Source organism: Lemur catta, chromosome 19 (genome assembly GCF_020740605.2).
Source record: "Lemur catta isolate mLemCat1 chromosome 19, mLemCat1.pri, whole genome shotgun sequence".
Taxonomy (NCBI): Eukaryota; Metazoa; Chordata; class Mammalia; order Primates; family Lemuridae; genus Lemur; species Lemur catta.
In genome coordinates, this window is record NC_059146.1 from 10,829,874 (window position 1) to 10,855,985 (window position 26,112).

Sequence of the window (26,112 nt, forward strand, 5' to 3'; positions counted from 1 at the left end):
GCCTCCACAATCCTGTGAGCCAATTCCTTAAATCAATCTTTTTCTGTCTCTTTCCACCCCACCAACATTACACTGGCTCTGTTTCTTTGGAGAACCTTACCTAACTTGTGAAGTAGGTATAGTCAGGTAATTTGGGGAGTATCCTGGAAATTGGTGATTTTAAAAATCACTTTTAACAGTTAAAATGTTTACCTAGTTATTCATGGAAGTACTACCAACTGAGAGGGGTATTAGGGTGGATAACCTTAAAATGGAATTTAAACATTGTGTATGACAGATATTTTTCATTATTAATGAAAAGAACAGCCATCTAACCACATAATAAATGCTACATTTTATTTTATGGAGGGCATTTGTGATCACTCTTTATAAATCTATAATGCAGAACTTTATTAAATGGAAAAAATTATGCCTAATACCACTGCATTAAATGCATCAAACTTTATTAATTAATCTGCTCAAAGTAGTGACATTAAAACCCTATTGCACAATAAGAATTTTTGTAAAGCAGCTGGGTTAAGGCCTGACCTAGCTTGAAAAAGAAAATTGGACTAATCTTGTTTACCTCATTACTATTTTGCAATCTTTAAGCTAAAACTATTTTTGATCTAGATCTAAGACAAATATTTAAACAAATATTGATTGAATGATTATTGTAAGCTGTTTTTGGTGTCAAAAATAATAAAGTATTAATAAAATACACAGTTCATTACTTCAAGTACTTCAAAGTCTACCAATAATGAAGACACAAATAATTCAAATACCATGTTTGTACACTGATGACTGGACTATACAGACATTAAGACAGACCAACAATTTCTACTGGAGAAGTTAAGATGAGAAGTTAATATCGAACTGAGCCTTAAGTCATCATCAAAAACTAATTACAGGATGCCAACACTATACCTAGAGAGAGATAAGTAGATAGATGGATGATAAGTCGATGAATATAAATAAATAGATAGTATCTAAATTTATAGGAGCCCTGCAGCTTTGATAATAATGCTGCCCTGGAGGTGAAGATGTTGAGCTCAGAGAATTTCAATGACTTTTCTACCAAATAAAACAGTAAAAAGAAAATTTCATTGCTACATACATTCACCAGTATTTTACAAAGATGTTACTTTCTCACATGAATTTTGGCTGAATAAATCTCCCTGACCAATAAAGCACCCATGTTTAAAATAAACCACCTCCATAAAATTAAAGCTGCTTGAAAAACAATTTATATAGTTACTTCCTTATTCCAAAATTGTAAGATTTGACTTCATACTAGCAATAACAAAATGCCAGTTACTATTCAATTGATACTTGAAATTAAATGCACAGTTTATTTTACATGATTCTAAAGTTAAAGAGTGGGTCATCATTCTGTGTTCCCATTCATAATTTGATGTAGCAATGCAGAAATATGACAGTATAATTAATGGAATGTTTGATTATTAAATGGACACAAAAACATCTCATAATATGTAGTAGACTGAATGATGGTCCCCTCAAAATGTCCACTTTCTAATCTTCAGACCTATAAATATGTTACATTACATGGCAAAAGAGATTTTGAAGATTGTTGAAAACATAGATTATCCTGGACTATCTGTGCAGGCCCAGTCTAATCTCATGAGTCTTTTTGATCAGCTGGAGTCAGAGAGATGTGACAGAAGTAGCAGTTAGATTTAAAGCATGAGAAACACCATCTGGGGGATGGACACGCTTGAAGCTCTGACTTGGGTGGGGCAAAAGCAATATATGTAACTAAACATTTGTACCCCCGTAATACGCTGAAATAAAAAAAAATGAAAAAATAATAATAAAGCATGAGAAAGACTAGATGTGCGGTTGTTGATTTGGAGATGGAAGGGGTGATATGAAGAAAAATGCAGGACATCTTCAGTAGTTGAGAGTAGTTCCTGGTAAGTTACAGAGTTCTTCCAACCTTCTTGAGAGACTGGAAGGAGATTCTTCCCCAGAGCCTCCAGATAAAAGCCAAAATCTTATTTCCACCTTTTGTAACCCAGAGCAGAGGAACCAGCCAAGCCCATCCAGACTCATGACTTGCAAAAATCCTCACATAATGCATTTCTTGTTTTAAGAAGCTAAGTAGTATAGCACTGACAGAAACTAATACAACAAAGTAAAAAGTTAACAAATTGAATTACAGTTAAATGAAAAAGCATTTGGCAAAACTCTACATTGTTTCATTATAAAAACTCTCAACAAGTTAGGTATACAAGGGATATACCTTAACACAATAAGGCAATATATGACAAAGGGTGCCCACTCTCACCACTTCTATTCAACATAGTATTGCAAAACTTGCTACAGCAATTAGGGAAAGAAATAAAAGTCATCTAAATAGGAAAAGAAGTGAAATTGTCACTTTTGATCCATGATCTTATATATACAGAAAATCCTAAGAATCCACCAATAATATTCTTAGAACTAATAAAATGTATAGTAAAGTTGCAGGAAATAAAATCAACACACAAAAATCAGTAAAGTTTCTATACATTAACAACAAACTATCTGAAAAATAAATTATGTCTTTGTTTTTTAACTATTTAGTGTATTTATTCATACTAAGTAACTACATTTTGAAAGAAATTCCAGGAAGAAGAGTTTTATACAGTAAAATCTTCAAAAGAGAAAAAAAAGTATTAGAAGTATGTTTTTATTATTTTCCTTAAATAATTTAATAAGTTGTTCAGTTTTAAAGAAATGTTGATGCTTTTCAAATTTTCTTTGAAATTTACTCTATAGGAAACATAATTAATTTGAGGTTTTTCTTCATGAATTTGCATTTGTGTAAATGTTTTCTGAAGCTATATATTAAATTATAGCAACAAATTGAAATTGACACTTTAGAAAATATTCACACAGTTTTAGTTAGAGCGTAACCTGGACTCATAATTCTTTATGTTTTCACAATAATGTGTAATTATTCTATGTAAACTTTGTGAAATAAAAGTGAATAGAGCACGATATAAAGAAACGTGAGTATAAAGATTTCTAAAGCTGTCTGGGAGCTTGACTATGCAAAAACAAAACAAACAAAAAAAACCCACACCACAATAGTTACAAGGGGTAAGGAATAAACAGGTGAAGATAAAAACCAATGGAAGATTTGCAACTAAATGCATTTTATGCATTTTTGATGCATTAAATGAGGAAAGCATAAGAAATAGGTAAAATTATGTTTGTGTGTGTGCATATATATAATTTATAATTTTACTGGTTATCTCTTTTTCATGAAAACTATCTCTCTCTCCCTCCTGCCTTAGCACCTAACACATTAATTGTGGTTTACTCCCCTTTCTATATTTTTATATGATTTTCTCAGGTTTCAAGAGGATAATCTAAAAGATGACTCTTATAACAAAGCAGAACTAAAAAAATTATGAAACTTTGAAGAACATTAAGATAGTTATTGCACAGGAAAAGCAAAATCACAGTAAAGAAAGCACTAAAATAGAACTAAGAAAAATGTAAAGCAGACACAAGTCTGAGAGAGTAGAAAGAAAATTTATCAGCATCAGGAGTCAGAACACCTAAGAGAACAAAGGATAGAGATAAAAGACATGTGAGGAGAATTCAGTCTTTAGGAAATACAGTTTTCTGATAAGAGATTTTTTTTCTTTTTTTTTTTCCTGAGATTAAATTCCATTATAACTCGAGAACCTGAAAATAAACAGCCACAGAAATGGCATAAAAAATTAATGTGGTGTCAAAAATAGGAAGTAAGTTTCTAAAAACTTGACAATTGTGCTTCTTATGTATATGATTATTTTTTATATATATTTAAGTATTTGAATAAGTATTCAATGTTATCTAGTTCTAAAGTATGCTAAAAAGAGAAGATCTTAAGGAAATCAATACACCACTTTTGTTGTTTTTTTTTCTCCTTTGTCCAAATGGTCACAGATTTTCAAGGTTAGCAATATTTTTTAATGTCTTTCACAATTTGGCAAACACATTAAATATAACGTACAACTGAATTGACTTTTGAAAGTAAAGGTAATTTTGAGAAAGTGGATAAGGTAAGAAATTATGTACAGCTGTTAAAGCTTAGAACTGTGATTACAAAAGTGAATAAAATAATACTTGTCAAATCCTTAAGTCTTGACATAGCTACTAGAACCAACCATACTATTTTTAAATGGTCAATTATCTAATTTTCCAGTTTTTCAGAGGGTCATTTCTAGCATTTTCTATAAGCCCATTAACTTCACTTTCCTAACAGGCTCTGAATAATATAACAAAGAAAGTAAGAAATTCTAGCTTTAAAATTTTAAGATTCCATGCAACTGTTATGTGTCTATTGGTTGGCACAAATTATCATAGAAGTAATTATACATTTTTAGCAAGGTGACTACACACTCTTTTACACATAGATTAGCCTTCGATTCATGTACTTATTTTCCGACAATAGAAATAATATATTTATTATGTCATTATTATAAATATAATCATTTTGTTGCATTCTTCTACCTAATAGTAAAAAAGTCACTTTCAAAGGCCTTCTTACTTATTACTACAATCTAAACAATCTGAAGCCACTGTATTAGAATTGGTCTAAGTAATTTTGAAGATGGAAATTCAATTACTAGTTTAATAAGATCCATGTTTATGCTAACATAGAAATAACTCAGAAGAAATACATTTAAAATAGAAATAAACTGGAAATACTTATGGAAATAATCAGGGTAACATGGCTCACATAGATGACGCGATTAGATATTATACAAATTTAAATTTAAAAAGAAACTCAATGATTTCAAAAATATTGGCATAAAAATACAAAGAATTTAATTGTCATGCCAAAAGTTAGAAAATTAATCTCTGAGAGATATGTATACCTTTTTTGTTTTGTTATTTTTGCCTTACTATAATGCTTTTCTGGTTCTTTTCAGCATATTCAAATCCTATGTGATTTTATGATTTTTTAAAATCTTTAATTATGAGTACTTAATTGTATGTTTTTATGGGGCACATGTGATGTTTTGATACAGGAATCAATGTGTAGTGATCAAATCAGAATAATTGAGGGGTACTTATGGTAAAATATCAGAACTCAACTTCTTCAAGAATTTTCAACTGAGTAAGTATATTTCAAACTATTCTATTACATCCTGGATATACTTTCTGTATTATAAATTCTAAATAGATTTTCCCCAAAATGTTCATAAATTTCAGGTACATTCCAAATACATTTGAAATTTATTCCTATATTTTTAGATGTATATTTTGATACCATTTTTTGATGGCTGATGGCACATCTTCTACCTTCACTGAATTAGTCATTATCCCTACCATAATGCTGTGTGTTAAGAAAATATTTAGTACCATAATGCTGTGTGTTAAGAAAATATTTAGTAAATAGTCTATATTTTTCCTAAAAGAAAATAAAGCAATAAATCTACCTATTTTACTCTCAGGTACTACCAAATAGTTTAATGCATTAAATTGTGATTTTAAAGATTATTTTCACAAAATAAATATTGTTCAACTAAATGAAAAAGTATTAAAATTGCCTTCTACCAAGACCTATAAAATATACAACACGAACAGTGACTCTTAATGTAAATTTTGGAATTTACATTATTATGATGTGCCAGTATGTATAGATGCATTAATTGTAACAAATGTACGACTGTGTTGGGGGAATGTTTATAATGGGACAGGCTATGCATGTGTAGGAGCATATGGTATATGCAAAAATCTCTGTACTTTCTGTTCAATAAATTTTGCAAACTAGAAACTGCTCTAAACTATAAAGTCTGTAAAAAATGCTGCCCAGTAATTACAAACATTGTTAATATGTTTAACACTTGAGGTAAATTTTATTAGAAAAGTGTAAAAATAAACATTTATTTGAAATATGCCAAATATAAAAGTCTCAGTAAATCACAGTAGGAGATTTGTTTATAAGGTAAATTTAGCTATCAATAAAATTAAACACTATAATTTAAATGTATTATATTATGTAAAGAATTTCTATGTCAATGAAATTTTACCAGTATAAATACATGAAGTAAAAACGTGCTTATTCTTCTCAAATAGAAGAAATATTTTTATCAATTAATGCTTTGATATGTAAGAAGTTTCCAGTTAGCATAAAAGAAAGTTCAAGCATGAACTAAAAACAACTTTGTGAAAAAAAAAATTGGAAATTAAAGGATCAACTAGAGAGTTAGATGGAATAATCTTTATGGTTGAGAAGTATTAAGTATAATATTACCTCTGAGTTCCATATAAAAATATGGTTTCCATACACTCTTTCAACCATTGTATTTCACTTACATGTACAGATAAATTTGAATTAACTTGAAGAAAAACGCCATAATATAAATTCTGAATGATACATAAAACTTACATGCTTTGTGAAATTTCTGTTTAACATCATGAATAGTAGATGTTTGTGTCACCTGAAAAGGAAAAGAAAATAGAGAGACTTATAAGGAAAAAGTATTAGTTTCTTTTCTACACATTTGTTTAAGAAACAAAAACATGTTAATATGTTTAAATAATAAAAGTCTTACAAAAGAGCCATTTTTGTTTTGTTTAGCTTTCGATTTTTAATTTTCAATTATCCTGGGTAAATAATTGTATACATTTGTAGGGAACATGTGATATCCCGATACTAGCAAGTATTGTTTCATAAAGTTGAAATATTACAATCATTAATACAAGCTCTTAAAAATTTATATCTGTATACAGAATTAATGGTGTTTTTATGCAAATTCAATGAAATTTTTATCTTTAAAACCCGTTCGTGAATTTTCTCTATCCAAAATAATCAATTCCTCTTTCAATATCTCATGAGACTATTTATTAAAAATATGATTATGCACAAGCAAGTAAAAGGGTGTATCTAGCAAACGTGCCATGGGATGTGAAATTGATTCACATGAACAATAGAGACAGAATGTTTATATGAGAATTTCATGAGACAAAATCACCTTAAGCCCAGTTATATTATTAAAATCCCCAACTATAAATACTAAAGGTCCATTAAAATACATGTGACATATATTATTTGGATTCTCTAAGAATATAATGATTTTACTAAATATTTGATCCTAATCTACTAAATATAACTTTTTATAAATTAAAAATATGAATGAAATATATTCTTACCATCTAAATTGGGAAATTCCTGAGGGCAATAGTTCTATCCAAACACCTCAAGCCATCATAATACTTTTTTGATTTTCTGCTTTGTTTATATCAAACTCACAAATTTTATGAAATTTCCCTCTGCCTCTGATCCTTTTTATTGGCTTATGAAAAACTCAAATCTCCTTAAAATTCTAGCTCAGAAGATGTTTTCATGATCATTCAAAAAACATTTTCTTTCTCTGAATAGGTATGGAATGTGGATGAAATACATTATTATTATATGTGTACATTATTTATTTTTGATACACTAAAATCTTCTTACAGTTATTTTGAAAGGTTAAATGGAAAGAAATACATAAAAGTCTGGCATATAATAATCCTCCAGGTAGTTCTTATTAATATTTTATACTAAATTTAATATTTTAATTTCTTATAATAGAACTATAACAAATACATTTTTACCATATTCTACTCCCAGCTTAGTAGGACAAGACCAAGGGTTCAGTAGAGTGTTTACAAATTTTTTTTTTATGATTTCCTGTTTGTATATGGTTTACTAAATATGAAAGTTATAGGATTTAAGCCCTACAAAATGATATAAATTTCCACTTGATTTATGCTATAAACAACACAGTGACTCTAAAGTGTTCTGTGTGTATCAAACTTTCAAATATTTCATAGCACTGCTCTTCTGTGGAAAACATTAGGGATTATTTGAAAAAGAGTTTATAGAGGGAGCAATGTATATTTATATACTTGCACATATCACATTTCATTTTAATTTGGTTATAGACCTTTGATATTTGAATTGTATTTTTTTAATGTTGTTTAGCAGTGTCCATTGTTTTATCTAAATGTTACTTATTCACCACTTTTATATGTTGCTTTCTCTGACAAGGTGGATTAAAACCTGCATGCTACTCCTTAGAGTAACAAATGTTTGGCATCATTCATTTCAAAGGTCATGCAATTTTGAAAAAAAAATAAATTTTATGATCAATAATCTTTCAATTTGGCTTTGATATGTGTTCATCTGGAACTTTATGAAGGGTACATTATTGTTTATGCAGTGGTTTTTCAATCTATAAGGACCTTGAGAACAATGACCTAGTTTATAGTTTGAGTTTCACCATGTAGTATACCAATAGCATATGATAAAATTTTAATTAACTTTTGTAGAAGTCAAAAATAAAACTGCCAGTGCAAACTTACATGAAAATAGAATAGGATCAAAGTTCATTAATGCGATTTGCAAAATCTTTCTCAAATTCATTTCTATGAAAAAGCTGTAGGACTTTCATGAGACTAAAACAGTTTAAAGGACAATCTTTGATTTGGTTCTCAGCTTGAGTGTTGTTCGCGTACATGAATGCTACTGACTTGTGTGCAATGATTTTGCAACCTGAGACTTTATTGAATTTATTTATCAATTCCAGTACTCCCTTGGCAGAATCTTTGGGATTTTCTAGATGTAAGATCATATCGTCAACAGAGATAGTTTGACCTCTTCTTTCCTCCCCATTTGGGTACTCTTAATTTCCTTCTCTTGCCTATTTGCTCTGTCTAGGACTTATAAGCACTATGTTGAATAGATAGTGGTAGTGGGTAACCTCGTCTTGTTCCACTTCTAAGCAGGAAAGCTTTAATTTTTCCCTGTTCAGTATGATGTTGGCTGTGGGTTTATAGTATATGGGTTTTATCATTTTGAGGTAAGTCCTGTCTATGCCTATTTTGTTAAGTGTTCTTATCATAAAAGGGTGCTGGATTTTGTCAAATGCTTTTCCTGCATCTATTGAGAGGATCGTATGGTCTTTGTTTTTACTTCTATTTATGTCGTAAATTACATTTATAGATTTGCATCTGTTGAACCACCCCTGAATCTCAGGGATGAAGCCTACTTCTTCATGGTGGATTATTTTTTTGATGAACAGCTGAATTTGGTTTGCTAGGATTTTACTGAGAATTTTTGCACCATATTCATAAAGGATATTGGTCTGTAGTTTTCTTTTTTTGTTGATCTTTTCCTGGATTTGTTATCAAGGTGATGTTGGCTCCATAAAATGTGTTGAAGAGGATTCCTGTCTTCTCAATGCTATGAGATAATTTCTGCAGGGTAAGTACCAGTTACTCTTTGTAGATCTGATAAAATTTGGGTATGAAACCAACTGCTATGGGACTTTTTTTTGGTTGGAAGATTTTTTATTCCTGCTTCAATTTCAATACTTGATGCTGGTGTGTTCAGCAATTCTATGTTTTCCTGATAGAGCCTAGGAAGGCTGTGTGTTTTTAAGAATCTGTCCACTTACTCAACATTTTCAAGTTTATGTGCGTAGAGATTTTTATAGTATTCAGATACTGATATTTTGTATTTCTCTGGTATCAGTTGAAACGTCTCCTTTTTTATTCCTGATTGAGCTTATCTTCACAAAAACAACAAGAAAATGAAATACCTAGGAATATATTTAACTCAGGAGGTGAAAGACCTCTACAGGGAGAACTATAAAACACTGAGGAAGGAAACAGCATAGAACATAAATAGATGGAAAAACTTACCATGCTTGTGAATTGACAGAATCAATATTGTTAAAATGTTTATACTACACAAAGTGATCTACATATTCAATGCAATCCCTATTAAATTACCAACAACGTTTTCTTCAGATCTAGAAAAAATTATCCTATTCTTCATATAGAACCAGAAGAGCCCGTATTCCAAAAGGAATCTTAAGCAAAAAGACCAAATTTGGGAAGCATCAATTTATCAGACTTCAAGCTATACTACAAAGCTACAGTAACCACTGATGCACAGTACTGGCACAAGAACACAGACATAGACCAATTTATCCAAAGAAAGAACCCAGATATAAAGCCATCATCATATTGCCATCAGATCTTTGACAAAGCAGACAGAAACATACACTGGGGAAAAGAATCCTCATTCAATAAATGGTGCTGGGAAACTTAAATAGCCACATGTAGAATGCTGAAACAGGATCTGCACCTCTCACTGCTCACAAAAATCAACTCATGATGGATAACAGACTTAAACCTATGGCATGATACCATAAGAATTCTAGAAAAAAATGTTAGAAAAACTCTTATACACATCGGACTAGGCAAAGAATTTATTAAGAAGGCCCCAAAAGCAATCATTGCAACAACTAAAAGAAATAAATGAGACCTGATCAAATTAAACAGCTTCTGCACAGCCAAAAAAATAATCATTAGTGTGAACAGACAACCTACAGAATGGAAGAAAATATTTTCATGCTGTACATCCAATAAAGGTCTGATAACAAGAATCTATAAAGAACTCAAGCAGATCACAAAGAAAAAAATCAAACAACTCCATTAAAAAGCGGGCAAAACACATGAACAGAAACTTTTCAAAAGAAGAAAGACTACTGGCCAACAAACATATGAAAAACTGCTCCACATCTCTAATCATCAAGGAAGTGCAAATCACAACCACAATGAGACATCAATTAACTCTAGTGAGAACACCTTTTACCAAAAATCCCAGAACAACAAGTGTTGGCATGAATGTAGACAGACAGAAACACACACACACTGCTGGTGGGACTGCAAACTAGTACACCCTCTATAGAAAGGAATATGGAGATATCTCAAAGAACGAAAAGTACAACTACCATTTGATCCAGCAATCCCACTACTGGGTATTTAATGACAGGAAAAAAAAATTCTCTAAAAAAGACACCTACACTTGAATGTTTATAGCAGCACAATTCAGAATTGCATAGTTGTGGAATCAACCCAAGTGCCCATCAATACATGGGTGGATGAATAAAATGTGGTATATGTATACCATAGAATAGTACTCAGCTATAAAAACAGATGAACTAACACCTTGTATTAACCTGGATGGAACTGGAGACCATTCTTCTAAGTGAAGTATCACAAGAATGGAAAAACAAACACCATATGTACTTCTCCACTAAATTGGAACTAACTGATCAACACTTATGTGCACATATGGAAATAACATTCATAGTAAATCAAGCAGGTTGTAGGAGAGGGAGAATGGGATGGGTAAATTCACACCTAACGGGTATAATGTGCACTATCTGTGGGTTAAGTACACTTATAACTTTGACGCAAACAATACAAAAGCAATTTTTTAACCAAAACTTTTGTACCCCTATAATATTCTGAAATTAATTAATGAAAAATAAAGGACAATCTTCTAATTTGACATACACATTTTTCTCTGATTTTGCATACTTTAAAGACTAAGATTATGTTTTTCTAAAAGAAACCTACTTGTCGAGTATGGTTGGATAAGAAGCTTTTAACAAAGTTTTTTTTTTTTTTAATTCCATTTTACTTTTACATGTTAAAAAAAGTGCTGATTTCCATCAATCTTTGAGAACTGCACTTTCTGAAGCAATTTTAGACCAAAAAAATCAGAAAAAAATAATTAGCTACTAAATGAGTCAGACATTTACTCAATTAGCCACAAGACTGTGCTCAATCTGCTCCTTCAGTCTGTTAGTTGCATTCAGAGTGTAAAAAGTGGAAAAGATAATTAACAGAGCATATAAGCCCTTCTGATTACTAAGTTAATGTCTCAGTAGCTTCATAGAAATTTTATTTATAATAACTTCTACTTTTTATACAGTTTTACAACACTGCATAAAGGACAAATTATCATCACAATAATTTATACATTTTCACACATCACAATTAATTGTGCAGAAGGGAGAAATAAGTATTCCTACATCCAAAACCCTGAAATTCTCTTAATATTTCTTTCTCATCAAAGGAACTGAATCTTAAAATAGTAAGTAGATAAGGTATATTGTGTTTGTTAGATGAACCAAAATTTAATTCTAAATTTTAACTGATTATACTTGTGAGAACAATCAGCTCATTTGATGTTAAAAATATAAAATCAACTATTTTGTTATATGAATTATAATGTTACTTCTGCTGCCAACATAACCTGCTATGTATGGTGATCATGAAATCATCATTACAAATAAGAATAAAAATTTCTTTCCCACTTCAATGTGGCAGGAAATTTAGCCTCTGCTCCTCATGGAGTGGAAGCTCCTTCTATAAGTGGCAACTATCATGCCATTATCCTCATTGTCATGCAGTTAGCTTTTTTAAAAAATAACTTTTTTCAGTCTCTTTTGAAAGTAGAAAAATTAATCTTTAGTTATAGAGGACATAGGCTTGCAGAGTGTATTCATGCCACAGACATAAATGTAAAAAAGAAACCATAGAATTTATAGTTCAAAACAAGACAGCTTTAAATGAAAAAGAAGTGTTATCAATAAGTACACCAGGAAAGAGTTTAACTTTTGTTATGGACAAAAAAATGCCCTAATATAGTTACTATAGACTTTTAAAGAAAGTGAATATTATTAAATCCTATAAGCTTGATCAATTTCAATGCCTGATATATACTATGTTATTTCCTATTACATTGATAGGGATTAGAATTTTCAATCACAGAAGTGAGTTTCCTTGCTAGTTTTGTTACATAATTGATAAGTGAACTAATATAATTTTTTAAATACCTTGTAAACTAAGTATTTTTGTCATTTTACCCAAAGCATTTGTCGCATTTTTGTTTTCATTCTTCTTTTAAATTAATATATGATGGAGATATAGCACTGGGGATCACTGATAACAATGCTAGCAGTAATAACTAACATCACTGAGTATTAATAAGCATCTAGTACTATTCCAAGACCTTTACATTTATTAAATAATTTAATTCATACACCATCCCTATGGCTTAAGATATATTTGATTTCCATTTTACAGATAAGAAAACCATGACTCAAAGTGATCAAATGATTTATCAAGGTCACATAACTAACAAGCTAAAGATGGAATTTTAAAGATAACATTTAAGTACACACTGAGACCATGGAACAAAATTAGGTAATGATTAGATAGTTCATTGTTAGGCTACCAAAATATACAAATAAAATAATAATGTAGACAAGATATAGGCTTCATTATTTTCATTTAATTTCCAAGATAAAAAGTAAAGAAAACCATAAAAAGGGCAAACCAAGACTATTTCCCACGCATACATTATGTAAGAACATTCTTTTTTATTTGAAGTGACAGATCATAAAAGAACTAAGAATTCTTTCACCTTGAAATTTTGATAATTAGTATGGTGTACACACTTTCAGGTTTGCATGTAGGGAGATTAATTCATTGCATAACACTAAAATCTAGTTTAAATTTAATTGAAATTAAAAAATAGTGTAATATCATATTCCTGTCATCTATAATACCACATTCTAAATTCTGTTGCACTTGGAATGTATAAATTTGTCTAGCCTATGTGGTTGTAAGCTATATTTGATAGAGACTGTGGTGTAATTATTCTGTTTTACTACATATGTAGTGCTGTGATTTGAATGTTTATGTCCCCTTATAACTAATATGTTGAAACCCTAACACCCAAGGTGATGGATTGGGAGGTGGAGACTGTGAGGTGACTGAGGGTTTAGTGTCCTTATAAGAGAGGCCTGAGAAAGCTCCCTAGCCCCTTCAGCCATGTTAGTACACAGGGAAAAGGTGGCCATCTATGAACCAGGAAGCCAGACCTCACTAGACTCTGAATCTGGAGGTTCTTTGACTATAGACTTTCCAGCCTCCAGAACTATGAGAAGTGAATTTCTTTTACTTTTTTTCTTTTCAATCAGAAGAAAAATATGGAATACTTCATGAATTTCTATTTCATTGTTGTACAGGGGCCATGCTAATCTTCTCTGTATTTTTCCAATGTACTGCTGATGTTAACACAAATCTCTGCTGTTTATAAGCCACTCTGTCTATGGTATTTTTGTTATAGCAGCCCAAACTAAGACACAGGGTTGATAGTCAGTAAAGATTAAAGTATTATGGGTCTGTGTATGTATTTCTTATAGGTTTAAGTGTATCCTTAAGATGTACCCAATAACTTTATTTAATTTGAACTGTTTTATGTTAATACTTATTGAAGCACAGTTTATACATACATACATGAAAGGAAAAAAATTTTCTTCAATACTTTAATTGCAATGTGAACATTAAATATTCCTTCATTTTATAGTTGTTTAATATATTTAATAGATGTGAGAATTTTCATGTTATTAACAAGTTTTTAAAGTTGAATTTGTTAGCGATGTATTAATTTATTCAAGGTTTTGTGCAACAGCCATTTCCTAGGTGAAATTCCTTATGGAAGATGGTATTGGGTTGGTGCAAAAGTAATTGCAGTTTCAGACTGTAAATTTCAAATTATCATAACGAGGCTCAAACACATCTTTATTAATCAAAATAGGTACCATTTCGATCAATCAACACATTTTTTCCAATGAGAAATAAATTTGTTTATTCCTGTAGCATAAAAATCCGTGTTTTGGAATTCCATGAACTCTTGGAAAGCATTTTCTGCATCCTGCTGGTTGTGAAAGCATTTTCCCTGCAAAAAGTTGTCAAGATGCTTGAAGAAATGGTAGTCAGTTGGTGAGAAGTCAGATGAATATGGTAGATGAGGCAAAACTTCGTAGCCCAATTCGCTCAACTTTTGAAGCCTTAGTTGTGCGACTGGCCATGGGGCGTTGTAGTGGAGAAGAATTGGGCCCTTTCTGTTGACCAATGCTGGCTGCAGGCATTGAGTTTTCAGTGCATCTTATCGATTTACTGAGCAGACCTCTCAGATGTCATGGTTTTGCTGGGATTCAGAAAGCTGTAGCAAATCAGACCAGCAGGAGACCACCAAACAGTGACCATGACCTTTTTTGGTGCAAAGTTGGGCTTTGGGAAATGCTTTGGAGCTTCTTCTTGGTCCAATCACTGAGTTGATCATCATTGGTTGTTGTATAAAATCCACTCTTCGTTGCATGTCACAATCCAATTGAGAAATGGTTCATTGCTGCATACAAGATGACACTTCAAAATGACTATTTTTTTGATTTTCAGTCAGCTCATGAGGCACCCCCTTATCGAGCTTTGTCAGCTTTCCCATTTGCTTCCAATGGTGAACAACCATAGAATGGTCAAAGCTGAGTTCTTCGGCAACTTTTCGTGTAGTTGTAAGAGGATCAGCATCGATAATTGCTCTCCATTGGTCATTGTCAACTTCCAATGGCCCGTCACTGCACTCCTCATCTTCAAAGCTCTTGTCATCTCCTCTGCAAAACTTCTTGACCCACCACTGCACTGTACGTTCATTAGCAGTTCCTGGACCAAATGCAGTGTTGATGTTGCAAGTTGTCTCCGCTGCTTTACAATGCATTTTGAACTCAAATAAGAAAATTGCTTGAATTTGCTTTTTGTCTAACATCATTTCCATAGTCTAAAATAAGTATAAAGTGAACAGCGAGTAATAAGTCATTAGCAAAAAAAAAATATATATAGTGAGAAATACCCATGAAAATGATGTATAACATTTATTTAAGCATGCATGCCAATATCAAACGGCAACTTTCAACATTAAAACTGCAATTACTTTTGCATCAACCTAAATATTTGTCAGATGCCTCCAATGAGCTAACGTGTGTCAAAAAACATAAGTGAAAGGAAAATAAGCTTGCCCAATGTCACAAGCTGGTTAAGTGTGAGATGTGGCTGAGTGTCTTCAAACCCTAAGCAGATCCCATGATATCATGTTGCCTCCCAAAGGTGACAGTCTTGAATAGGCTCCTGAAAGATTTGCTTCTCTGGTTTACTGAACTCTCTCTCAGTCTTTCTACTACCCATTTTCTCTTCCACATGGTTACCAGATTGAACTTCTGAAAGGCAGATCTGAAAAAACAAACCACTACCTTGTTTGAAAGAAGAGAATCTAAATGCTTTAGCAAGGCATTCACGCCCTCTCTCATCAGTCACAACCATTGCATTTTAATCTGTTTGTTCCATTCTGCCACATCCTATCATGTACTTAATTATATCAAGCAAGGAGCCTTGCTTGTTATTTTCCTGCCTCTTTTTCTTTGATGTGGTAATCCTTTTCCCTGGGATGCTCTTTCTACCCCACCCAGGTTAATGCATTGTAATGCACACTGTTTAAACTCTTTCAAGTGCCTCCTTCAGCAGAATAATTCCTTGGTTCTCATTCTCATACCTAAATTTCTCTTAGATGAAAGAATTTTTTCCCCTACCTTTTTAGTAAGATTTCTGTTAAACTTGTATGTGCTCTTTATCAGATTAAAATTTGTTTTAAAGTAATTTGTCTTTCCAATTAGATTTATGCATTTTAGGCCTAGGGAATATGTTTCATTTTCAACTCGATGTCATCTAAAGTATAGTAGCCACACCTAAAGTAGCTGTTTGTCTAATTTGAATAACAGAATAGGCGTATAGGCATAGCTCTCTCATCTTTGTATGTCTCTCTTGATTTCACTGCTAGTTTCCTTATACAGAAATGTTACTGAAGCTTTATGTACTTTTTTGAACGTGTATCCAAGTATTAACTTTCTTCATTCAGTCTTGCTTTAATAGAAAGCAAACTTTCTTCTAATTGCACAATATGCTCCATTTAATCTTCTTCTTTTAATGGCTAGCATTTCTTTGTCCTCCCTATCTTCCCAGGTTTACTTTATTTAAGTAGAAAATTTCCAAAGAAAACAGGATTGATTCACTTTTCTTTGATCTAAAAATTAAATCATTTTAGCTATAAGTTGTTTTCTATATTTACAAAACAAACCTTTGAGAGTCATTTTTACCTTGACTGTTAAGAGAATGCAATCCTTAGAATGAAATCCAAGAAGATCCTGGATACGGCATGTTCTATATTTCACATCCAAGACATATTTATTGTACAATAACATTTAGGTTACTTGATGTGTCTGAATCATGGCAATGTTGAAAAGATTATTTCTTGTCATCTAATTCAGTGCTTCTCAAACTATGTAGAACTAAGTGGCATTTTTTAAACTCCCATTTTTGTCATGGGCTGACACATTTGTAAAATACAATGAAAATAAATTACTACGAAAAAATGAAATAGTGATATACCAAATATAAGCCCCACTTCTTTATTATTACAGCATTAGATTGAACAAACACAAATTACTATTTCACATTGTGATGATAATGTAGGAATGCTCATTTCCATCTACTGGGTTACATAGAGTAAATAATGGATATTTGAACCATTATGGGATTATATTCAATGAATGATGGATATCTGAACTGATATTGGGAACAGTAAAGGAATACATCTGCTTATAGGAAATCATAAGAGGCACACAAAGACATTGTTATCTCTTTTGGACCATATAGAGTAAATGTGAATTGGTAGATTGTGACAGAAGGCACTGCACTCAGAGTAATCAAATTTTCCCAGAATTCAAGAAGTGGAAATTGTAAACCACATTAAGAGACTGTTGAGTAGTAGAGAATGCTGAAACGTGGAATAATCAAGAGGTAGAAGGTAATCCCAAGAATGTGAATCAGGGTACATAAGAGACAGTATAAAGTTGAAGAATGAAAACTAAGTTTCTCCAAAGATCTACCATCTACAAAAGAAATGCCTTCTAGCAAACTCAAATTTCTTATTCCATATTGATTGATTATCATTTCCCATTCCAGGTTTGATTTCCCCCTAGGTCACTCTACTTAAAGTGGTCTAATTAAGTTCAATGAAGACTCACACAGCTTTAATACAATTCAATGAACATTATAGCATTTAATACAAGTGATACATATTGTATTTCTCTATGCTTCTTAGACATAGATGATAATACTACTCCTGTCTTCACTCAAATTCTCTTGCTTAGGTTTCTGTGCTGCAACATTTCCAATGTCTCTATCTCTCTGTCACTTTCTCTGTATTTTCTTTGTAATTTCCTTTTTGTTTAAGGCATTTACTTGCTGGAGATTCTCAGGCCTCCATTTTCTGTTCTTACTCATTCTTTATAAATTTTGTCTTCTCAAATCCAGCAGCTATAAGGACCATCTATACATTTCTAATTCCCAGATCAACAAACCTAACCATGATTATTCTCCTGATTTCTAGATCCTCACACCGAAAGATCTACTGATATCTCTACTTGGATATCTCACAAGAATCTCTAACTTAAAATGAACAAACTGAGAGCTTCCTACCTGCCTCTCTACTTATCTGCACCAAAAAATAAGCAAGGAAGTAAACAAACAAATCAACAAAACCCACAAGAAAAACTCAGTAAATTATTCCAGCCTCAGGGTCTGCACTTGCTCAAGATAGCAATTCAGCATCCTCCCCATCCCTCACCCTTGACAACCAAACAGCATGCTTTATTGTTTCTATCATTCAAGTATCTATGATATCTCCTAACTTATATTCATCCTATTTACTATCTAGGGCACAATAAATATCACTTCTCTAAGAAAGTCTTCCTATTCCACAGACTAAGTTATCTACTTTTGCTTCCCACCCCAAATTACCGTGTTTTCCTCCTCTCTATGTTGATATATTTGCACCTAAAATCACTTAAACAGTATTTGTCTTCCACAGGAGAGGACAAAGTCTATGATGATAGGAATCTTACCTGTTTGAGTTAATGCATTATTTCAAACACTCAATAGAGTACTGGAAAAATATCACAACAAATATCCATTGAATTAATAATAATTGTTTGTAACCCTCTAAAGTATCAAAACAGAGCATTGGAGAACCATCCAATCTGGTAAATTTCAACTCTTCTCTTTCTAAATGCATCCTCTAAAATATATTCATCTATGTAGACTTTGTAAATGAAGTATTATTGCACCTCACAGATTAGAAGATAGTAATGACAATTTCTTTATAGCTTAACCATTAACAAAAATAATTTTCTTATATGAAATACTGAAATGAAAAAATACAGCCATCATTTGATGAACAGACATATAGTCTACATTTGTTTTGTACATATTATTCATGTGTAATATTCTAGAACATATTCATTTTATCTATATTGTTCCATTGATGTATAATGCTCATATCCCCATATGCATGGAATCTCATGGTCTATATAGCATATGCACATTTTTGCATTATGATAGTTGGATGTAGAGTTTAAGAACTGATGCTACAAAATGGTCCCCATGGAAAATTCTAGAATGCTTCCTAATCATTTCAGAAAGGGATAACAAGTGATGTACAAAACACTTAAATTATAATGGCAAAGTATTACTAGAAAGGTTTTCCCACCTCAGTAAGTCTTTCCAGATAAATATTTCTAATATATTGCCACTATGTAAAATATAACTTTCCTTTACAGAAAACTAACCATGTGCCAAACATGGGGCTATATTTTATATATAAATATAGAATCCTTAGACAATCTTGGAAGATTGCTATATAAACTCCAGTTTTGTTAAAGGAAAACCAGGAATCAGAATAGTTAAATAACATGTTAAGATAATAAAACAATAATTTTCAAAGTTTAAATGCAGACACAAATATGTTTGACTTCAGGGCATAAACTACCACACCATACTGCCTTTCCTTACCTTATGTATTGCTTCAATATAATAGGTCTACTTTTTCGGAGAGAAATCTATGTCAAAATGGATAATATTTAACCAAGAACACTGATTTGTTTGAAATTAGAACTGCACACTATGTTATAGAATTACTAAGAATATCCCAAAAGAAAGGTGAGGATTGGGCTTCTCGGGAGTCACAAAAATGATTATATTCATTGCCACTGCTGGGAGAAATCATCAATTTGAAATGCAGGTAATTTTTAATGATAAAAAAAATTTGATCTCACACTTTGTTCTTAAAGTATTAAAGGGGCTTTAAACATATGTTAAATTTCTAGGTTTAAATGTTAACTAATGTTATCAAAAAAATAGAATGCTTTAAAAGCCTTTGTCTCAAATGGAATTACAAGCAGACATCCTTCAAAAACAGCACCCCAGTCCTGATACAAGGTTATATGAATCAGAAGTCAGATGAACAAATCATAAAATTATCCAGAACATGAGAGTTTTGGCTAATAGCTATCATTAATATTTCTCAAGTGGCAGCATATTAAGTGCTTTTGTTTATAAGCAAGGCACACAACATACATTGGCTGGATTCAAAGCTTGATTCTATCACTTACTAAGTTTTTCATTTCAACTCTCTGTGTGCCTCAGTTTTTTTCCTCTGTAAAGGGGAATAATAATAATAATAATAATACCTAAAAAAGAAAAATAAAGGTCAACAATATTGGACCATGTCCAAGGAAAAAGAAAACACATTCTCAGATTTGTATTAAAATTCTGGTCTTTCTGAATTTAAAACTCATAAGCTTTGAATTATATCTTATATAATGCTACATTATAAAAAGTAGGAAGGAGAGAATTGAAGAAAAGGGGTGAAAAGATGGGAAGCAGAGCCAGAGGAGTATATGGAGGAAAAGATAAGAAACAAGAGGACGAGGAAGAACACAAGAGGTATTGTCATTTGCATGTACATGAAATTCTGAAAACTGCCACGAGGCCATTCTAAAGCAGATGTCATTCCCATTTTACAGATAAAGAGATTGAGGCATACATATGTTAAGTATCATGTATGCATAAGGAAAAATATTAAAAGTGGCAATGTCAAAGATTAAGAATTCTCAAAATTTCTAGTATTAAAGGTACAATTTCTATGCAGTCTTACTATCCTATTATTCTCTCTACTCTTTTCTGATAATTGGTATTTTTAGCATAAGAGGGATTAGAGAATTATTGAGTGCTTTATTTTATTCGTGAGAGATTTTTAAAAAGCTCTTTAGAGTTTTGACATAGAGAAAACAAAACAATAGGGAAAAAAAGGGTTCTTGAGTTCAGGTTTCTTGGTGAAAAGACTAAAGAGAATGGGATGATATTGGAAACGTTTATTAGCCCTAGCTCCTAGAATTCCTGCCATGCTTTTGAATCACTGACTTATCACTAGATAAGCTTCTGACATTTTACTAAGTAGAAATGAGACAAGGAGAGGCAGCAATTGGAAATACTTGATCGTTATATTTTTTAAATTTATTTTTCCTACAATCTCATATATCTCATGTTCCAAAAAATGCATAAATGCATAAGAATGATATTTAACAATGTATTTTAAGTCTGCTCTCCATTTTATCATATGTGATTAGTTATATTATTTCAATCATTCATAGGAAATAACTAAATTAGCTAATATTCCCATTTGCATTATGAAAAGCTTGTTAACTTTTGTCATCAGTATATGACTGTCTACTAATAAATTATACACTAATACAAAGTTAAATTATATACAGACACACACACACACACACACACACACACACACACACACACACACACACTGTGTTCAGGGTAAACCAGGAGGAATTTGGGCATTTGGTGGAATGGTTTAGTCTCTTTCTGTGAATATATGGACATTTACTTCAATAATAATTTGATTTAGAAAACAGTAAAAGTATGTTCAAATATTATATTCCTATACTGTAAAATTACCACTACTAAACCTTAGCAGTGTCAAATTTACATATTTCTTGAACAGAAGTCCATTTATATAACCCATATTTGTTAAACACTTTCTTTGCCCCAATTACTGTACTAAATGCTAAAGATATACCGGTGAATAATAAATGAAATCTCTCACTTTTTGAAGCTTATACACTAAGAGTAGGGTAAACAATGAATTAAATGAAGAAAGGAAAATAAACAGTGGGTTACATGGTTATAAGTCTAGTAGAGAAATAAAACAAGGAAAACCAAAAGAGAACGTTGACAGGCTCTTTGCAATTTTAAATATTCAAGAAAAGCTTCCGGGAAAATTTGACAGTTAAAACCAAAGGAAAGATACTGCCTAGTCTGGAGGAGGGAATGATATTATCTGACAGAATATAACAGGCTAGTTCTAGTTGCTATGCAGGCAATATATAGAAATTGCTAAGGACAAAAGCAGGGGGAAGACATAGGAGTCCTGGCAGTAGAGGTGATGAAAATTTGTCAGTCTGAATGTATGTTGAAGGTATTGGCAAGAGGATGAATTGTATGTGGGGTGTGAGATTAAAAGATGAGTCATGATCCCTCCAAGTGTTTGGCTTGAGCTACTTGAAGGATGCAGTTGCCGCTTACTGGCTTGAGTAACTCTATGGAAGATGTTTGGGAGAAGACCAAGTGGTCAAGTTTGAAATGCCTAGTAAACATCCAGATAGATAGATAGAGATAGAGAATTAAATACAGGGATTTACAGGTCAAGAATAGATAGCCATTAAATGTTTATGAGTCATCAATAGGAAGATGATATTTAAAGCTATGGGACTCAAAAGGTAAGTTAGGCCAGCCACGGTGGTTTACGTCTATAATCCCAGCACTTTTGGAAGCCAGGGCAGAAGGATTACTTGAGACCAGGAATTTGAAACCAGTTTGAGCAACATAGTGAAATCCTGTCTGTACCAAAAAAAAAAAAAAAAGAGCCAGCTATTGTGGTGTGCGTTTATAGTCCCCGGCTCTTGGGAGGTTGAGGAGGGGAAAGTTTGCTTGAGCCCAGATGTCTGAGGATGCAGTGAGCTATGATGATGCTACTTCACTGCAGCCTGGACAACAGAGTGAGACCCTGTCTCCAAAAAAAGGTAAATTATTGTAGATGGGAATATAGGGAGAAGTTCTGATAAGTGAGTTGTTGACAGTTCACAGCTAAGTCAGACAAAGAATCAGCAAAGAGGAAAGGGAAACGCCAATAAGGTAGGTTAAAACAAATGTGTATTATCCAGGAACTCAAATAACAAAAGTAATTTAAGGAGGAGGATGTGATTAACAGTGGAAAATGTTGCTGACCTACCAAGTAAGATAAAAGCATGAGAATGGCATGTTGGATTTAGCAAAGTATTTGCCGTGCCTCACTGGTGACCTCAGCAAGCTCAGACTCTGACAAGTGATGGAGGCAAATGCCCAAATGAAGTGGGTTTAGGAAACAGTGAGAAGAAAGAAATGAGGGCAAACAACATGAATACTTGGACAAGGTAAGGAAAGTAACAGGCAGAAACTGCCGAAGATAGTGGAGGTTTTTTGTTTGGTGTGTGTGTATGTGTGGGTGTAATTAAGTAGAAGAGTATGATTATATACATATTTTTTAATCCTGGGATTTTTCTACTTTTGTTTTATGAATATTTTGAGTCCATACTTTTTCCATTTTAAAGTTTGAGTTACAGACATAATACTAAAGTTCTGGTACAAAATATATTACTAAGATACATACATCTCATTGAGATATTTGAGTATATTTTATCTAACTGAAGCATTATAACAAATCATGTCAATGGATAATTAAATATCAAGAAGTCAAATTTAAATTCTTAGCCAGTCATCAAAAGCCTCATCATTTATCTTTTCTTGTATTTTTATGTACATTAACTTTCTCTCTGGAAATGATTATTAGAAGTAAAAATATAGTAATTTTTTCCCTACTAGGGTCAAGACAATATTCAAAGCATGTTACATACATTATCCCTACTCTTTACTGTAAGTTGATAAAATAAGCTTTTGTTAACCTTCTTAATAAGATTTTATTAATCTATATTCCAATTAAGGGTCCTGGGGCTCAGCAATGCAGTGCCTTTCCCAATCATTGAAAGACATGAATGACAAAGCAGGGATTCAGCTCCAAAGTACATGATATTTAACTTGTACTAATTTATAACACAGTAAATACTGAAAGAGACTAAGTTATAAGCAACACTACTTTTGTACCCTGGGTACAGCCCACTACAAGGAACGGCACTTAACATGATCTTACTATATAGCTCTTAATTTGTCTAAGAAAAATAACAACATCATAAACAACAACAACAACAATCAGTCTTTCTCATGTTTACAAATACAAACTGTTAGGAATCATAAAGCAAAGAAAGGTAAATTAATCTAGATTTATTTTTCTCTTAATGTCTCATCACTATTATGAAACAGTTTAGCAAATTACAAAACTAAAACAAGACCAAAAAAAGTCCAATTCTACAGATTTGGATATTGTAAATCGCACATCATATAGGTTTGATTGTGCAACAAAGGATGGTTAGACATCCAAAGTCAATCCCCTATTTAGCCTACTGAGTCTCTATAATGGTTTGCCCCTTGAGATACAAATACCAGGACTGTCACACTTCAAATATGAGCTTCCTGAGCAAAATCTTTATCTCTAAAGAATGATGGTTTTCTGAATGTTTATTTTTTTTTGAAATTTAATTAACTCTTGGAAACGTAAATATCCCTGTATTACCTTCAAATACAGTCTCAATAATATAAAATTTAAATGTATGAGATAAATAATTAATAACTCAGTAATTTCTCATGACTTAGCAACATTTAAACAAACAAATAAAACTCACCTTATCCACAATGCATATCTGTTTTCTTGTTTGAGCGTCAAGTATTTCAATCTCAAAGTGAGTAGTTTTTGAATGTCTGACTCCTGGAATTAGCTTTAGAGGGCCCGCTGAGAGTACAAATTGTGACAAATACTGAAAATTTCTCATATCATTCTTCCATAGGGATCGTGTAGCTCCCTGGGAAAATAATCCTCTCTTGCGTTCGGAAGCAAGGGACTTCTGCCTTTTGAACATTGTGTGAACTAACAGGAGAATCTATCATGTCAACCACAGACACTTGCAAATGTGTTCCCCTTGCACCAGTTAAATACTGCTAGAAGAACCCCTGAGAGGTCAAATGGCATGCCATTCCAAGAGTTTAGTTTTATTTAGCAAGCTTGAAAACAATGACTGATCTTATTTCTATATATAACACACTATTGTGAATTGCTGCAATGTAGAGTATTACTTTACCAGCATTTGAATTATTTCTTGCTTTCTCCTTTTATCTCTGCTTCTTAATATAACCACTCTTATCTGAAATTCCAAAGCAAGAATAGACAGAACATTTTTATTATCTCTGAATTCTGGATGCACTAATCTTCAAACACACTCATACTATTACACACACATTCTTATTTAGATGTATTTAACATTAGCATACTGTTATCTTACAATTAAATTTTTAAAAACCTAGTAATTATATAACATTTTAAAATACCACCTAATGTAAAGACTAGTGGCATATATATATGCATGTGCATTTAAAGCATTCTAAAATGAGATATTTATTTATATCAGTGCTAATTATAAATCTCAAGTAACTTAAGATAACTATTACACAATACAATATGATTAATTCTTCACTGCATACAGGGAACAAAATGATAACAAACTATGAGATTAGAATACATACAGAGCAATTTTATAACTTAGGGAAGAAGTAAACCTTGTTTTAACATTTAGACACATTTTGTATCTTTGAATTACTGAATTAATATACAAAATGAATACTAAACATGACATTTTCCACAACAGTTAAGTTACAAAAAAATACATATGATCTCAGAATAAACAATGGAATGTGATAACCTGGCAAAAGGGTTTTAGAAAAAGACTCCAAGTGCTCTGAGATATGTAAATCTGGTGAAGAAACAACTGAAAAAAAAAATCCAAAATATATTTTCAGTAACTCAGAATCATTCTGAGTTATTGACAATGCTTGAAGCTCTGATTCCACGGGGTGGGGGGAGAACAATATACATAACCTAAACTTTTGTACCACCGTAATATGCTGAAATAAAAATAAATAAATAAAAAGAAAAAAATCAAATAAAATGCTTATAATAGTGAGAAAAAAAAAGACAATATCCTAGAATGCTATTTTCAGTGAAAACGTGAAAAGAAAAATGACAAAATTTATAAACAGGGAAATCTGTTATCTATATGAGGCTAATCTTTTATAAATAAATAAAAAGTATAGCAATTATCTATGATTTTATGTTTCAGAAGCAACTAACATTATTGGAAAGTATATGAAATGGTTTTACAAAAAGTATGTCAATTTTATTTGCTCTTTGTTTTCCAGCACTGGTATATCTCAGCAACATGTGTACAGACGTATGTGCTTTCTGCAATATATTTTAAAAATGTAGTAGCATAATTTGAATCAAGACCATAACTATTCTACTTCTATGTTATATGCAAGCATTATCTCACAGCA

The 26,112-nt window shown here is 31.8% G+C and overlaps 1 protein-coding gene and 1 pseudogene across 1 annotated transcript in view; both read right to left on the bottom strand.

Annotated features, from left to right (window-relative positions):
- Window positions 1-24,713, bottom strand: part of TECRL (trans-2,3-enoyl-CoA reductase like) — a 67,836-nt gene extending 43,123 nt beyond the window's left edge. The window contains exons 1-2 of the mRNA XM_045532443.1: window positions 24,411-24,713; window positions 6,374-6,425 (exon numbers count right to left, since the gene is read on the bottom strand). Of these exons, the coding sequence (XP_045388399.1) occupies window positions 6,374-6,425; window positions 24,411-24,644 (286 nt within the window). The 5' untranslated portion in view covers window positions 24,645-24,713. The remainder of the gene's footprint in view (window positions 1-6,373; window positions 6,426-24,410) is intronic.
- On the bottom strand, window positions 13,818-13,914 carry LOC123624875 (annotated as a pseudogene).
- Window positions 24,714-26,112: the final 1,399 nt, after the last annotated feature.